This window comes from Cryptomeria japonica, chromosome 10 (genome assembly GCF_030272615.1).
Source record: "Cryptomeria japonica chromosome 10, Sugi_1.0, whole genome shotgun sequence".
In the NCBI taxonomy this organism is placed as follows: Eukaryota; Viridiplantae; Streptophyta; class Pinopsida; order Cupressales; family Cupressaceae; genus Cryptomeria; species Cryptomeria japonica.
In genome coordinates, this window is record NC_081414.1 from 11,743,098 (window position 1) to 11,762,179 (window position 19,082).

The 19,082-nt window shown below is 35.3% G+C and overlaps 1 protein-coding gene across 3 annotated transcripts in view; it reads left to right on the forward strand.

The window, feature by feature from the left end:
- Positions 1-4,647: 4,647 nt before the first annotated feature.
- Positions 4,648-19,082, forward strand: part of LOC131069371 (translation factor GUF1 homolog, chloroplastic) — a 291,243-nt gene continuing 276,808 nt past the window's right edge. Inside the window, exon 1 of one of the 3 annotated variants that reach the window (XM_058004741.2) lies at positions 4,648-5,162. In XM_058004741.2, the coding sequence (XP_057860724.2) occupies positions 4,929-5,162 (234 nt within the window). In that variant the 5' untranslated portion in view covers positions 4,648-4,928. The remainder of the gene's footprint in view (positions 5,163-19,082) is intronic. The other 2 variants (XM_058004742.2, XM_058004740.2) reach the window with 2 other exon arrangements.

The following is a 19,082-nucleotide window of genomic DNA, read 5'->3' on the forward strand; positions in this document are numbered from 1 at the left end:
GCATAATCGGAATTAGAATAGCCAACCAAAGAAAATTGGTTTGTCTTGGAGTATTTGAGCCCATAGTGTTGAGTACCTTGCAAATAGCGAAGAATGCGTTTGGCAGCTAACCAATGAGTTTCTCTAGGTTGTTGCATAAACCTTGAAAGAACTCCAACAACAAAAGAAATATCTGGATGGGTAGTTGTAGCATAAATCAAACTACCAACAAGTTTCCTGTAGATAGTTGCATCAACCAATGCTGAAGGGTCATCTGAAGAGAGCTTAAGATTTTGCTCCATAGGAGTACTAAGGGGCTTACAATCAACCATGCCAAACTTATGCAAAAGTTCACCAATATATTTTTGTTGGGTGATAAAAATGAAATGAGGTGTTTGAATTACCTCAATACCCAAATAGTAAAGAAGATGACCCAAATCAGTCATATCAAAACCCTCTATTAGCAGATAGAAAAAAAAAATGGAAAGAATGACAATCTGAATATAATTTGTATTCCCGTAAAAACCGTGTCATTCAAAATAAAATAAACAAACAGATATAAAGAGGAGGCAAAAACAGTTGTAAATTGTTATACAAAACCGTCAGAATAGAAAAACCTAATAAAATAAACTAATGAAAAATTAATCTAAATAAAACTAAACCCCTGATGAGATATTAACATGCCCCCCTTAATCTGAAGGGGTTAAGCCGAACATTTCTCTGAACTTCTCAAACTTTTCTCTGCTCAAAGCCTTGGTAAGAATATCTGCTGGTTGATTTGTAGTGGGACAATATTTAAGGTATATGCCACCATCTTTCACATGATGCCGAATCAAATGAATCTTTGTATTGATGTGCTTGGTGCGATCATGAAATAATGGATTTTTAGCCATTTTGATAGCAAATTGATTGTCAATGAAGAATGGAGTTGATGAAATTTGTGGTGTTTGCAAGTCTTCAAGAATTCTTTGAAGCCATAAGATTTTTCGAGTTGCTTCAAAGGCGGCCATATATTCAGCTTTGGAAGAAGAGGCAGTTGGAACATATTGCTTTTTAGATCTCCAAGAGATGACAACAGATCCGAGATACATTAAATACCCAGATGTAGATTTTCCATATGTGGATAGAAAACTGCAAGGGCCAACAAAGCACGAATGGTGGTCCATTTTGCTGTAGGTGCAAAGGTTTCATCATAATCTATGCCCTACTTTTGAGCATAACCTTTGGCAACAAGTCGGGCTTTGTGTTTGTCAAGTGTACCATCTGCTTTATATTTATTCCTAAAAATCCACAGGTTTACAACCAAGTGGAGGATCAACCAACTCCCATGTGCCATTTTTCAAAAGAGCATCATACTCATCTTGCATAGCTTTCCTCCATACTGTAATATTTTTGGCTTCATTATATGATGATGGTTCAGAGTCAATTATGAGATTGAGTTCACCAATGGTCTCCAAGTTATTTGCACTATTGGTTTGAGCTTAGAGCCTTGCTTTGTAAGAGCTTCTTGTACCCGTTTTACCTATTTCATCAGGTCTTAAATCTTTCAATGTTTGTTGGACTTGTTTTGCCCACTTATGAGACGACTTTGGTTGCATAAAAGATGTGACCATTTCATTACTAGATATTGTATTAGTGGTTAATGGTTCAAAGAGTTCAAGCTCATCATGATGAGTTTCTTCTTGGTCATTTATTGATGGAGCGACATGAATTAGATCACTTGGAGATATAGATTCTATATGTGGAATCTCACAAGAGTTTTCTATCCAAGGAGAAAAAATTATAATTGTATAAGGCTGTTTGAATTTACATTCATCATTTTCAGCAATGTTGGAGGTTTCAACAAATACAACATCATATGTAATAAAGAAAGTTTTGTTGACTTCATCATACAACCTATATGCTTTGGAAGATTCTGAATAACCACGAAAAATACACTTAATACTGTGATGCTGCAACTTACTTCTTTTGTCCTTGGGAATTAAAGCATAGCAAGTGGAACCAAAAATGCGAAGATGTCAAACAAAAGGAGGATATCCAAACCACACTTCATATGGAATAGATTGGTGTAATACAGATGATGGAGATCTATTACGAAGATAAACTGCAGTTCTTACTGTTTTAGCCCAAAAATGTAATTTGATTCCTTTAAAATATAACATTGCACGAACCATATTCATGATAGTTCTATTCATTCGTTCAACAACACCATTTTGTTGAGGAGTACTTGGAACAGTAAGATGATGTTGGATCCCATTTTGACGTAGATAGTCCTAAAAAACTAGAGAAGTAAATTCTCCACCATTATCTGTTCGAAGAGTACCAATTTGAGATTGAGCTTGTTTTTCAATCATAACACGAAACCTTTTAAAAATTTCAAGAGCTTTTGATTTTTTCTGCAAGAAATAAATCCAAGTCATGCGACTGTAATCATCAATAAACAACATGAAATACTTAGATCCTCCCACATAATTAACTGGTAAAGGCCTACATAAATCAGAATGAATAAGCTGCAATTTTCTTTGTGCTCTCCAAGTGGAGTGAGAAAAATAATTTCTATGTTGCTTGGCAAGAATACATGCTTCACATTTTTCAATTGTTTTAGGCAAAATAGGTAAGCCATCAACACCATTCTATTGTAGGATATGAATGTTATCACAACCAATATGCCCAAGTCTTGCATGCCATAAAAGAACAAGAGATATACTACCTTCTTTAGTAAGATATGCAAATTTTTTAGAAAAAGAAGAAGTGCCATTTAGTTTTAATAATCTCCCATCCTCACATCCGGTGAATACAACTTGATTATTTGATTGTTTTCTAACAACAACTTGCCCATCTTTTAACAGAATAGAGTAGCCTTATTGTCGAATCAATACTAGTGATAACAAATTACATTGCAATTGAGGAATAAACAATACATCATGAAGCACAAAGTCTAGAAGATTAGACAACTTAAATCGAATAGTTGCATTTCCAATAGGTTTGAGACTTGATTTATTAGCTAAATAAATTGGACCACATGCACTTTCATGAAATTCCTCAAAGTAATCACGTCAGAATGTCATATGTTGTGTGGCTCCAGTATCTAAGATCCAAGAATCATACCATGAGGAATTAGATGCAAAGTCAGAAACAAAAAGCACATATTGATCATTATCACTATCACAAGCAAATTGGGCTGCTCCTAGAATTTTATCATCTGAATGTTTATCATCATTATAAACTTTTGTTTTATCTTTTTGCTTAAAAGTATTTCTTTAAAACTTTCTATCTTATCCCATGACAACTTGCATTCATGTGCTTGATGACTTCCTTTTCTACAACATCTTTTACAATATAAATGTTGCCTATCATTTTGATTATCATTTTTCCTCCATTGATCTCTACCTTTGCCTCTATCATTATAACCTCCTCTTGAAGAGCTCTTATTTAGAGGTTTTTCTTGATGAGCAAAAAAAAACATTTTCATTAGTATTATCTATTTTTCTTCCAAAAGCTTTTTCATGTTCAGCCAACTTTTCAACCAATAAATCAAAAGTAATGGGTTTCAATTGGTTACTTGCTTGAAGGGACTCTAGATAAGTAGAATGTGTAGGAAGGAGTGCCTTAATAAAAGCAGTGAGATAAATATCAACTTTCCCACCAACAGCATTAACATCTTGTTTTATGGCTCTAATTTCAGAAGCCAAACTCATAACATCACCATTTTTTAATTCAAGATTGAACAATTTTAATTGTAACGGAATAAATTCTAATTCTGAATTAGAATCAAATAATTTCTTTAACTTGTCAAGGGCTTCCCAAGCAAATTTGCATCCTTGTATAGGACGATATACATCTCTATTAACTGAAGCTCTTATCAAAGCCAAGGCTTTTGAATTTTTATAATTCCAAATTTCTTTTTCTTTAACATAAAAATATACTCCAAACTCCAAAGCTTTGATACCAAGCAGATATAAAGAGTTTTGAATAACAGTGCCAGAACAAAAAACCTAATAAAATAAACTAATGAAAAATTAATCTAAATAAAACTAAACCCGTGATGAGATATTAACAAACTTCAACATAATTATTAACATAGTTTACATGAATAAGAATAAAACTTACTGAGAAAACTTTCTATTTAAAAGAAAAAAAAAACAAAAAAAACAAAACATTACAATGCATGAAAAAAAAACATTACAATCAATTGAAAAGTATTAATTGTTTAAGAACACTCATCTAGAATAATTTGCACCTTTCTTTTGCAAAAAGAATTGTCCCTAAACTAAAAGTTTCTTCTTGCTTTTGAATTCTCAAGGATAAGGATAAAAATGAATATAAAATAAAAATCAATATCATAATCTAAAAAACATTAGAAAACTATTCCAATATTTTAATTTCTTCTTGCTTGAATTCTAAGATAAAGATAAGAATGAATATAAAATAAAAATCAATATCATAATCTACAAAACATTAGAAAACTATTCCAATATTTTCCCTATCACATTTGATTTGCCATCTGATTTTTAAAAAACTCAAAAATAAAAACTCAAAAAAATTAAAGAAATGATTTTAATAAAAAATAAAAATAAAACATAAAATAATTCTCTTATGAAATATCAATGAGTGAGATGAAAGCATTAGTGTCATATAGATTAATGAATGTAGAAGCTTGTCTCGGTGGTATTACTGGGGGAGATTTAACTACCCAAGGACAAATGCTGTCGTCTTAAAAACTCCGGAAAATTAAATTAACTCCGCACAGGATAGGATATGACAAACATTAGTTGCAGCCTCTATGCAAGTTTTTGGCTCTGTGGCTACAAATACACACACTAGACAAGAAGTTTGGAGTTTAGAAATCCAAAGTTAAGAGTAAATCTTGAGTGCTTCGATGGCAGTGTAAATCTTTGGAACCTGAAATACTCTTTAAGTTTGGAGAGTGAGAGGCAAGCATAGCAATTATGGCCCTGCTCTCCTGCAAATTATTAGGCGTTGTTGAAGGTGCAGATATTTCTATCAGCACCGCATTTACAGGCAAGACATTAGTTGGCGTCTCGCGTCGAGTCTCGTCTGGACAAAATAATAAATGTCTGGCATGGCGACGGAAGCTCACCTGCCGCGCAGTCATGGAATCCGTGCCTGCTTCAAAATTACAGGCACAACAGAAGACCGCCGGCCAAGACCGTCTCTTAAAGGTCAGTAATAAATACAGTATCACACATTTTGTCAGAATTATTTGGGGTGCAGGCTACATGTAAAATTTATAACACCCAATAAGGAATTTGAGGGAAGCATAATCACTCTGTCAATGTTGTGATGGTTGTATATTGTATTATGCTTAAACCACTATATTCCTTTTTTTGATGATACGATCCTTCTCTCTCATTCTCAATGGTGGTCTAGGAAAACAAAATGATGCACTGGCCAGATTTTTTAAGCTTTACTAGCTTGTAGTCAGACTGAGTAAAACTTATGTCATGGTTTTGGACACTTGTATAATTATACTTTCCACTTTAAGTTCCTCAACGAAGGCGAGTCATTGAAGATCACAGTTACTTATACCTAGGGCCTGATAGCCTACTTGTGTGTTTATTTTATTGGACTGCATTTAGCCTGACGTGTGCCTCGCAACTACTGTTTGTATTATGTAAGGGCTATGCCTCACTTGTTCGAGATTGCAAATGCTTTTGGACATGCCTCTAGTGTAGTCCCTTAGAGATGTGCCTATTTAACAGAGTCTGTAATCCACAGTCCTTCATTGGTTAGAGGTTTTCCAATACTTGTTCCACTGATTGAGCTTTTATAACTTAACGAGTGCATCCTCATAGCCATATCTATGTATTCTTTTAGTTTCTTTGGGTTATTCAGTTTTCCTTTTTCTTGGTTCAAATAATGTTTTTGTTCCATTGTTGTGAGTGGTTCTTCAAGTACCCCCTTCTATTGTTTTTTGTGTTCACTAGTCCGATTGACTTGTTTTGGTCTGTTGTGGATACTAACATGATATAATTTTTATCCATAGTTGAAAAACTTGGACTCAGAAAAAAACTTGAGGAAAAACTCGGCGAATCTATCAAACATTTTAAAATAAATAATTTTTAAAATATTTTTAAAAACAGACATATACTGAATTTGTAGAACATATTATTGACATCTATCATATATAAATCATATCATAGACAAAAAAAAATACATATGAACGTTTCAGTACCAATGAAAACTATAAATCATAAATTTCATCTATGGCTAAAGCTCAAAAATGTTTGTTGCTGTTGTGTGGATGTTGCTGAAGTAGATGACGTGACTGCAATATTCTAAATAGGAGCTTCATTATGTAATAAACACCCTCAATTTTTTTTTCCCCACTATGAAAGCATCAAATAGACACGCTAAAATTGGTTTACAACTGTAATAAAATGCCATGTCAAGTTTACAATGCTAATTCCAAATGTTGAAATTAGCATGGCATTGAGTCTTACAGGTCTGATATGACACAAATAAGCAGTTACAAGACTGCTGTCAGCAGTTGCAGGTCCAAAAGCAATGTGAACCCTTCAAAACACCCACCAAGCTTGCATATAATGCTTCCCAAGAATTCCCAGCAGCATCACACACCCAAAAACTTGAATAAGAGGTAATAACAATATTTGCAGGTCTGAAATTGAAAATATGTTGCTAATGACAGGTCATAACTGTTGAAATGTAGCTAGGTCGAATCCCTAGCGTAATTAATTTTAATGTGGCCCTTGGCCTTAAAATTAATTGTATTGATATAATTGATTAATGTTTAGGGCTGAGCCCCAATTTGGATAGCTTGTCATTGGGCTGGGCCCAAATAGATATCAATGTAACTTGTGAATGTTAAGGGCAGGCCCTATTTGGGCGCTCAACTTATGTAACTTATAATGGTTATGGGGCAAGACCTATTCATTGTGAAACTTGTAATTCAATGGGTCAGGAGACTCAGGACCATTTGAATATGTAACTTGTAACTTGGGGTAGGTTCTATGTAATTTGCAAATTGAATTTGTAATTTGGCACCAAGGCTGACCTAGGCATAAGGGTTAAAGGCATGTATATAAAGGAAGTGACTTGAGGTCACAAGACACATTCAGGGAATATCCTCTATCTTCATCAAGTAGGGAATTGCCTTCTGTAATCAGCGAACTATCTTCAGTGATCAGTAAATCTCATTTAGAAGACAACGACCATATCTAAAGGATAGCAAATCAGTATTAGAAGTCAGTGAACTTGATTGGAAGATCAACGAACATAATCTAGAGGTCAGCGAACTCCTTCCAGTTGTGAGCGAACTACTAATCAGCGATCTTCCCTTGTGTTCTGATCTACAATCTTCAGCAAGCGAAGTAGAGTTACAGCCCAGGAAACCCTATCAAGACTGAGTGAACATCTTGCAAGGCTGAGTAAACTTCATACAAAGCCAGCGAACTCAAATCTGGGCTGCCAAATTGAGCTACAGGGATTTGATTCTTCAAATTGTATATCTCAGATAAGTTGTGCTTGTGCCATAGAAGGCTATATTGTAAATCTGCTCTATGGTTAATATAATACAATCTGAGATAGTTGTTGCTGGGTTTTTCACCTCCAAGAGGGAGGTTTTCCCAGGGTACATGTGTGTTATGCGTATGATTTACTTTGCATTCTGATTTTCTGTTCTATACTGCTAATTTTATTGCTAAAACTAACAATAACAAGTCCGATATGATTTAAGAGCTGATGCAGGTTGAAAGAAGGTTGTTGCAAGTCAAAACATGTAAAAAAGAATGCTAAAAAATCATCCAAACTGGCATATTCACCTTCCAGAGTTGCTGATATGAGATTAGACAGGTCAGGAATATTCAATTGAGGTATGACAGGTCTGAAAATGACTGTTGCAGGTTTGCTGTTCATAATTTGTAGGTCATAGTGTCATGCCCGCGCCATGATACCTTCTCACCATCCTTAGAAGGAAAATAAAAACGCCAATGCTCAGAAATTGTCTTATTTATAAGACTTCACAATTTTCTGTGATTTAGATTAAAGGATTAATGTAACAAGCAGCAGCTTGTATGATTAATATAAATACTAATCGGCCAAGACAGGCAGCAATTATCTTCATTAAAATAGAGATGAGAAAGCAACAAATTTATCCCATCGAAAGATAGCAATCTAAGTCAGCATCGATGCATAGACTTGTGTATACACAGCGAATACAATAAATTAAGGCGCATGTTAAAGATTTGTGTAGATTTGTGTTATTAATCATGTTGAGGAGCTATTTCACTTAGACAGCGATTTCATTAAGTTAAACAACAGCAATTTATAAGTGAAGAGGCAAAGGAGCTAGTTATAAAGAGAGGCTGTGACCGTGGGAAAGGACGTCACACACACACACACATATATGTGTGTGTGTGTGTGTAAAAGCAGATAGGCACTTAAAGGAAGGCATCAAAGAGATAAGATCATATATACAAATCTACAATCAGTAAACAGCAGACTGGTAATCCAGCAAGTGATTGGTATGCTATATATATATCCGTGCTCTTGGGCTTAGTTGTGATGGATAGTCTCCGGGCATCCTATCATGCTTTTCCTTCCAATCCTATGCTTGGTTGTTGGAAGTGAAACTATAGAACAGAAGTAATCATGTATGGGTTAGAAAGGAGACACTTTAGGGAGAGACAGCAGACTGGTTCCCACAATCTAAGCACACCACCCCTTGTTGGATGGATGGGAATTCCTGCCACTTGTGGGCCAAGGGGTTGAATTGTCTTAGTTGGAATTTTTGCGCTCTTGTGCTTAGTTGTGATGAACAGTCTCTGGGCGTCCTACATTCTTTTCCTTCCAATCCCTACCTATGGTTGGTTGTTGGAAGTGAAACTATAGAACAAAAGCGATTATGTATGGATTAGAAAGGAGACATGTTAGGGAGAGGCAACAAATCGGTTCCCACAATGTAAGCACACCACCCCATGTTGGATGGACGGGAGTTCCTACCACTTGTGGTCCATGCTCTTGGGTTTAGTTGTGAGGTCCATGCTCTTGGGTTTAGTTGTGATGAACAGTCTTTGGTTGTCCCTATCATGCTTTTCCTTCCAATCCCTACTATTGTTGATTGTTAGGAATTGTAGAATGAATCCAAATAGGAGAAATTTGCTATCCTTTTTTTTTTGAATGTAAATTGCTTATTTACTTTAGAAGTTCAATAGTTACTAAATGATTTAATTATAGAATATTATTTGTAAACAAATCATGTTGTTGGAATTGTTACTTTGGGCAAAAATCAGGGATACCCCAACAAGGGACATTACACATAGCAGCCATGGAAACCATCAAACCACCCTTCAAACGTGCATAGGATACCACCAAAGGTTTCCAATTAGCTTCACACATACCCAGCACTGTTGAACAGCCTCAGAATGATAGAGATTAACAAATTGCAGTACTGATAAACATTTTCAGTCACACCCAGCATTGTACTTGGTGCTGAAACAGGGGCGGCCAGAAAATAAAATATCACAAACTCCTCAAAACGTTGCTTACCCAATGTAAAATGGTATGAAAGTGAAGAACCAAGACAAGGTGCCACTAACAATGCTGAAAAAGTTCCAACAAGCTAGGCACTTCAGCCTAGGACTCTCATGCCTACTCCTGGGAAACCTTGCAAGTGGTACGATCCTTCATGGGAAATTAAATTATCTGCTAATAACCTAAAAGTAACCCTTCAAAATGGATGACTAGTCATAAGAATCACAACACAACCAACCCTTGTCAATTTCCAACTCATCCAACAATGTAATATCCTCCTTAATTTTTTTTGATTTTTAACACAACAAGACTCACCCGTTAAGGTTAGAATAATCAAACTTGCGCAGAAAGGAAATGCTGAAAGTAACCCTTTCACTTTCTGATCACCAAGAGCCCAGTATGGGAGGGTGAGAGAATACGGTGTCAAGGGGATCATTAGCTCAAATAACTGCTGGAAATGAAATCTCAAATACAATACTGGGCAGCAAGCCAGCCCCCTTCTGCTTATCTAGCGGGTGTAAGAACTTCTACAACAATATGATGGTGCAACCAGCCAATTAGAAGATTACAAATTGAAAGAACAACAATCACTCGACCGCTTATGCAGCGGGAGGACTAGAAATGAAATAGCAATCAACTCATCTGTTTATTCAGTGGGAGGACAGTGTTACAATAGATAAGAAGGCGGCAAGCCAGTCTCTTCGACTTATGCAGTGGGACAAAGAACAACAATCCAAGTATATAGCTGTTAGTACTACTAATCAACTTTACAATGCAAACATGGATTACAAAATAACTAGAATCACTGTCCAAACTAGGCGGCAAGGCCGACCTCTTCCACTTATGTAGTGGGACTAAGAGAGTTCAAATAAATTGCTGTTAGTACTACTAACCAACATTACAATATGATTCATAATGGATATTCAAATGCCAAAACCCAAACTAACAACTGCAACTTATTACCAAGACTCTTCACACCACACCAATAGACTCACACACCTGAAAACCAGCTTCAACCCCCAAAAAACTAAATCTGATATGAATGAACAGCAAGCTGGAAATACAGACCAGAAACATTAAATTCCTCACAAACACTTCTAAATCACTCCCCACACACTCAAATTATCTCTAAACACACTCCAAAGGCCCTAGGCTTAAAGTGACTAAGGCTACACTAAGAATTTGGCACCAACAAATCACAATCAGCATAACACACAACCCCGAACACCTCCCAGCAAAGACACCTACAATTGAAAGGTTCGACTTGCTATAGAAAATCCAATACTCCAAGATATTCAATAAAAACTTACAGGATGAATCGCCCAAGGCATAGGAAATGAATGAGGAAGTACCCAGAATGATCTGACACACGAACTGAGAGTTATGAACTAAAATATGCTACAACCACACCAAAACCAGCAAACTGAAAATCCACACACATCACTCCAGAATCATAAAACTAATACATAAATCTGCAACATTTTCTTCAATCCACTCCTTTGAATGAAGAGCAGTCTTTGGCTTGACTAGTTGCTGTATTGCAAGCAAGAAATCAAGCTATGGCTAGGAGGTAAGCGTTCCCCAAAGCTTTCACTCTGCATTTCGGCAACATTTCGTTATAAAATTGTTCTTGGATAGTCCCAAATGAAGGCCAAGGCACATATTTATAACTTCCTCCTCAAGTCGAACTTGTTTTCCCTCCAATATGGGATTAAACAACCACATTTCAATTTCCTTAATTTGCGTTTCATTTCATTTCTCCAAAATTGCCCATTACTTGGTGGCAAATACACTTTATAAAAAATACATTGATAAAGTGTATTATGGCGTTTAAAGAATGAAGTGAATTATATCATAAAATTGTCTTATTTTTCCTCCTAAGGTGTCCATATTGCCTTAACAATAATTCACTTATAAAAATATTTTCCTCAACAAAAAATCACCCCCATATAATTAAGGAAATGACTTAGATATCAATATAACTTAAGCAATCCCTTTTAAATAAATCGTCCAACCTTTGCCTTAAGTTATAATTTAATTTAAAACACCATTTTTTCATCAAATACTGAACCTGCCAAAACAAGCTCCAAGGATATGGGGAAACAAGCTGAGAGAATTGCCTTGCCAGAAATACTCACTGAACTGAGTTGAAGAACCCTTGCCAAGAATAGCACCAAAAATGCTGGAAGACCAACTGCTCAAACTGACGTGTTGGAAATAGCCACCTGAATAGGCTTGCTGACATCTTGTTAAAAATAGAACTGCTAAAAATAGTACTTACTAAAAATAGCATACTGCTAAAAATAGTAAGTGTTTCCTAAGTGATTTTAACCACATTCTGGGTAGATGTCGAACTTACTAAAAATAGTAAGTCGTAAAAAGGTCTTCAGATTGATTTGCATGTTATACCATCACGAAGCTCTCAGAAAACCCAGAAAAACCTAGAGAAATTAGCTGCTTTCGCCACCACTTACTAAAAATAGTAAGTTGGTTAAACTCCATTGCTTGCTATGCATGTACCCCCATTGCAAAGCTTTCTCAAAACCCAGAATCAGAATTGTAAAATTCCAACGTGCAAGCCACCAAAACTGCCAAAGCATCCTCCTAGAAAATAAGAAACCCTAATTTCTGCCTTTGATTGACCAACAGATCTCGGATTTGGCCAACACTCCCCAAAACCAACTAGAGTGGAAAAGGGGACATTACAAACAAGGTTACTAGTAGAAAATGAGTGGTATGACCAGCTAGGGTAAACACCAAACCCTCAAAATTGTATGGCTAGCAAATAAGAAACTCCAAATCTCCTCAAACTCATCAACAATCTCTACAAAATGACAAACAATCCAACCCTAGAATATCTCCAAACTTAGAAGTTTAGAACACATCAAATACCTTCATTTTGAAACCCCAAAATTGAAACTTTGATGAAGAACAGTGGTGTTTCCTGAATAGAACCACTCCAAATGTTCTTGTCCTTGAAAAAATTCAAGGAAAAACAAGTAGGTTCAATTTGGCAGCATCATGATATGTGTAATCTTCATCATATCCACAATGAGGCCCAACACCTCCTTTTATAGTTTTTTGGAGAAAATATGCAATTTAAAAATTATGAAAATCCCTTTTCCCTAAAAAATGATCCTTTTTTTTGAGGTTCTTCCCATAGTGTATTGGTTAAGTGGTGTTGTTCTTGTTGTGACCACCAAGGTTCAAACCCCTGCCTAGCCATTGTGATCGCAAGCTTGTGCCTTCGCTGATCTAATGTGCTCGTGGGTTTGACCCTTAGCATTGTTATATGGGGATGAGGTCCCCCATTTGTGACTTCACTGGTTCATAGCTCCGGGTCAAAAACGTTTCACGTGGAGCTGGAGGGTGTGTTGTGCCAGCATCACTGGTCAAATTAAAAAGTTTACTCGACACTTATTAAAAAAATGATATTTTTTTGGAATAATAATAACATTTCATGTTCAGAGGTCCCCTTAACTATGCGTCCAACTTTTAAACCATTTTATTCCCTTTCTAACAAGCTATTATACTAATCTGTCCTATTATTCTTTTTTAACGTTAGGCAACATTAGTGAAATATTAATCAATTATTCAATAACTCACCCAACTTGCGGAAACCATTGAAATTTAAATTATATCAGATTCTGATCACAATGGGATGACACTGAAGATGTAGGATGATGGTTGAAGCTCATCAAGTGACTTGCTTAAAATAGATATGCTCTCCAAGAAGTTTAGAGAACACCCAGAAGCTTGAAAATGCTTTAGAAAATGTCACTACAATTCATAACGTCCACTGAGCTAAATAACTAAGGAAAACAGAACTTTCATCCTCCAAGAAGTTTGGAGTTCTCCCAACTCACCTAGAAGCTTATGGGAACACTATGAAATTGAGCAAAAGCTCATGAAACAATGTTGTATTAAAACATGGGGACATTACACAATAAATACCTTATCCATAGTGATAGGATCAAGTTGTGTATGTGAGGAACCTACTCTTAATGCCTAACCAACCTTGCCTTTTGCCTCCTCATATGCTGCCACATCTGCTTCCCTGAAATATCCCACTCCCTTGTAGAGATATTACACCTCAACAATTACGATTTATGGAGCAATGTTTGCATTATTGAAGATACAGTAATCAGATATATAATAAAGATACAGTAATCAGATATATTGAAGATACAGTGATCAGATATATTATGAAGATACAATAATCAGATATATTGAAGTTATGGTGATCTACTATTCACTGTTTTTGTCACAGTCATGTATACTTACAGTTACAACGATCTACTATTATTCCAGTAATATTATTATTATTCTAGCACATCAATATTATTAATAGTGATATATTTGTAAATGAATCGAACATATTAAAAGAAAAAGATTCTTTGACAAGATGAATCGGTTTAGTTAAACACCGATTAAGAGCAGCCATATGAAACGGTGCATATATGTCTTACACAACCGACTCACTAAGAGTCATTGACATGGCCAAGGAATGCATTGATGTGGCCAAGGAATGCATTGACTTTTCAACGGAAGATAAGGAGGGGATTAGTAGTTAAAGATTACTCTATAAAGAAGTTTCGATAACTTTGATAATAATAAAATCAAAGACTTACTTTGTAAAAGTTTGGGTTACTATTATTTCCATTAAATAAGAAGGCATCAATTTGAATAAAGAAAGTTGTAATGGCAGTTGTTACTAATATTTACTAATGGGTATCTAAGAATACGTGACCATTCACGTGGGGGTATAGAGAATGGTTGTGTTCTTTTGTTTGTAGATAAGATATTATATATTGTAATTCAGTTTGAAGATGTGTGGAGTGTAGAAGAGAATGCTGGAAATATAGAGAAGCTGCTGACAGTTCGTGGTATGCAATAGATTGCATACATAAGTATATACATCACAAGGAAGTTAGAATATTGTTGTGTGGTGAAGCATGAAATTATAGAGTGAAGAATTTAATTCTGAATTTTTTTTTCAGACTGTGTGTAATGCGGAAGGTGCAAGAAATATAGAGTGTGTAATGATGAAGAAATAATTCTGAACATAAGAAGTATAATGCAGAGAGTTGAGTATGAAGAGTAAAATAAAAAGAATATATTTTGGATGAGTGTGTGGAAGTTTGAAGATGTATACAGCAGAATAAGAAATTAAGATGAAGCAGATATAAAAAGTATATATGGGCAGACTTATGATAGTTTTATAGCAGAGCTATGGAGAAGACTTATGTGCAGATTGAAGATATTATAGAAGATTATTGAATGCAGATTTCTGAAGATTTGTATAGACAGATTCATGAAGTATTTATGGCAGATTTATGAAGGACTGTGTGTGCAGATTTATGAAGGATTTTTGAGTAAGTGTGATCAGTTTATCAGAATTATTAGGAGGTGATTGTAGCGGTTTGAAGAAGGAAATTTGGGAAGAATAGAATCCATCATCCGTTGTTATAGCAACATTGTAAAGGTGGAATTTCAGATTTAAGTGAAGTGGGTTGGTGCGCACAAATTCTGAAGTGGGAGTTGGTGCTTCCAGTGGGTTGGTGCTCACACATTCTGAAGTGGGAGTTGGTACTTTCAGTGGGTTGGTGCTCACAAAATTCTGAAGTGGGAGTTGGTGCTTCCAGTGGGTTGGTGCTCATGAATTCAGATTTGGGAGTTGGTGCTTCCAGTGGGTTGGTGCTCACAAAATCAGATTTGGGAGTTGTTACTTCCAGTGGGTTGGTGCTCACAAACAGGCTTAGGGGTTGGTGCCTCTAGTAGGTTGGTGCCTACGAAATATTGTAAAAGAAGAAGTATATAAAAGTATTGATTTACCGTGGTTTTCTCCCGTAAGGCTTTCCACTTATATATCTTGTGTTCTACTTGTGTTCATATTATTTAGATCACATATGAATATTGGTGTGCAAAGAATATGTTAATAGATAAGTTATATTCTTGTGATTGAAGTTGAAAAAGTTTAAATTAGTAAAAGATTGTTGTTATACTCATTCACCCCCCTCTCAGTATAACCGTGTGCTCTTCAAAAAGTAGCTGATTGTGCTTGAGAATTATAATAGTCAATTACATAGCAAAGGTAGCAGTGGATATGTTTAATAAACAACAACGGTAGAAGCTATTGAGAACAACAACTCATGAAGACAAAAGTCAGCGACTTATATGCTCAAGTCAAAGACTTATTAAAAGATGATTAAGGAAGCAATAACAAACAAAACAACGATCCTCTTTGGTGTGATTTTGGAAACGTACACCTATATCTAGAAGGATAGCATTCAAGCTAGGGAAGATATTGTTAATTATTAAAATTAAAAAGGAGATTGTCTAGAAGACAACGATCAATTATAAATGACAGCCATTACAAATATAAGTAGCGACTCATTATCCAAGTACAAAGTACAATTGATTAAGAGATTAAAAGATGCGATCTATTATAAAGTGGTGCGATTTCATGAAAGAGTACTATCTGTTTTATTAATTATTTACTAATGAAAAAAAGTTGGTTTTTTCCTAATTAAAGACAGATTTTTAATATTTGCATTTGTTTGCAAAGATGCCTCCCTTAAGGAGGGCATAACTTTTGAGAAACATTGTGTCTCAATAAAAAGTCACATTCCTTGAGAAGAATTTGAAGAGATATATAGAGATTGGAAATGGAGAGGAGGGGGTGGGGTGAAAAAAGGAGATAAAGATGGAAATAGAAGATGAGCATTGGATCTAATAAACATTGAATATGTATGCTTAATACATGAAGCCTGATAGTATTCTTATGCAGAATTTTAATGATTATATAAATATTAATAATAATAGAATAATGATTTTTATTGTCATTATTATTGGAAACTGCTCTGCAATAATATATCATATAATAGGTGATTAATAAAAGGTATAATATAATATAATTCATTTATTTGTTTATTTATATGTTCAAATCACAATAAGGATTGCACACACACATACATAATTATTATGTAATATCAATAAGATTATATATATACACATACTATACATAATGTCTTAATTAGACAAATAACAATATTAGATTGTAAATCAGAAAGAGCTCATAAGATATTATTTTAAGTCATAAATATATTGAAAATAGATTAATTATGGTTAAAACTGGCCTAAATCCAGTAGGGGACATTACATGTAGGCTAAGGGGAGTGGGAAGGTGTTGACGTGTATTTTGTACACAATCATACACAGAATAAAATACCCAAGGGTACCTTATCCTCTCTTGAATAAAATCTCTAACTGCTGAAGATATCGCAAGAAGGATCAGTTAGGGTGACTTCAATGTTCTTTTAAGTAGGGTCTCTACGTGTGGATAAGCACCAGTGGTCGTTGTGATTGCTGTGTCATCAAGGGGCCTTACGTTTCCGAAGTAGAATTTCCTAAACTAAACGGATTTTCAAAAAAATCAAAAGAGTAGGGCTTGCAAGAGATCTAGTCTAATCTAATCCTAAGAATGACTCAATGCGGACGAGACTTGGCAAGATTCTACCAACTTCAATATTGCCATAAAATAACAACTCAATTGAAATTGATGCGATCTTCTAAGGTAACAAATGATTTTCAATTCACCAAGGATCATAGACACTACCGCAAAGGCACATATCCAAGATACAACAATGATTGAAGGTTTAAGTGATTCAAGTTTATCCAGTTGACCACGCAAGGCGTTCCTACAATCAGCAAGAAGCTAGTGGTTTGGAAAGTGAACCTCACCGACGATCAAGTCCAACACTTTGTCCTTCAAATTAAAACACTATTTTGATTGAGAATGATTCAAGAAAACGAACAACCATGAAGATAACCACAAGAATTGCAATAAAACACCATAACTTCAATATTTTATTGATCTCAAAGCCATCATGAACAACAATTGTTTGAAATTCCTTCTTCAAAGCTCAATCTTGCTACAAAATACTTGCTTCTATCAAATTGCTAATCTTTAATCACTAATGCTGATATCTAATCTCTAGTTTTCTAGTTACAAAATGAAAAGAAATGAGGGTATATATAGCATCCTCAATTACAATGAACGGTCCAGATCAAAAGAAGATCAATGGCCAAGATTATGACACCTAAACCCTAATTAGGGTTTATTACAAATAGCCCCCTTTTTACTGAACAATATTAAATGCATAGCCAAATATTAAATTTGGCACGAAAATCTAGGAGACATAGACCAATGACAATTAAGGTACCACATCATCTATAACAACCTCTCATCTAGAATCTTATTCCCTTTCCAATGCTCCTTTTTAGCATATGCAATGAATCTAGACACGATTCCTTCGATCTCAGCAATTGGAATCTCGGGAAGATTCTTCATTCGTTCCTCCAAGTGGATGACCTGATCGAAAGCCCTGAGAAGAGCAGCGTCCCATTCAGGTTCAAGTTCCTTGGTCTTCTCAATCAGGAGCATGGTAGCAAACATCTGGTCCCGTTGCTCATTTGTAATAGCCTTGATAATGCCACTTTCAATTATTCTCCTTGCGACAGGTGACGGCTTGCCAATGTAAGGGACCTCTCGAAACTTCTTCGTACTGAAGTTTCCCAAGTTGGTATCTCCAATGTTGCTCCACTTCGACATGATCTTGGTCTCAAATTCTTCGTTCTTTTGATCTTCCTTCATGAGAGCTGGATGACTGGTGGATGCTCCCGCTTTTGGGGTCGCCATTGTAACACCTACACAACATTTCATAATAGATTAAAGATTGAATTTAGGAAACTTCATGATAAGTCCTTGAGTTATCATTTCCTAAATACAATTGAGCTACTGGAAATTTCAAAATTTCAAAATTCAAAATTTAAGATCAATATTCAAAATTCAAGACAAGGGAAGACTTCGCCATACCTCACTTGAGAGCTAACTCTAAAAATGCAAAATAAGGAAATCGCCTAGGCAAAAAAATCGAAATTTGAAGTATCAATGCGATCCTCCTCTAGCAAAGGCGCCTTCCTTGTTAACTTCGCCAACTTGTGGGGTCTTCAATGTCTTGATGGCAAATTCGCTCCACTTGAACACAAACCAAGTTCGCACTCCCCTTTGAATGGAAATTTCGCACCTCGTAATTGTCTTCTCCAAATCGCATGCAAAGGATGATTGAATGATGTTTTAAAATGCCATATCACACCCCCTTTATATAAGCTTTTACCTCCTTAATTACCTCTAGGCCGACTTTTGGAAATAAGGCAAAATAAAAACAAATTTTAAATAAAAATCAAGGCCGACTTTTTTTAAAATATGGAAAATAAAACCCAAGAGCCCCAATTTATTTATTTAAAATAATAATTAATTAATTTAATGCCTTCGTATTTAATAGTTTCGATTTAAAAGACAAAATTAATTAATTAAATGTCTTGTGCGCACTTATTAAATGCCCATTTTATCGAAATTTAGCATTTGAAATAATTTGAAAATGATGTTAGCGCCAAAACATGGGAGATGTAAGGGGTACAAACCACATCGCTCTGGTCCCTGGGAGAGGGACAGGATCGATCTAGCATTTTGCTCTTGAATTTCTCGCCTTTTACGTTCAAAATCACTTCCTCCACGTTGAAACTGG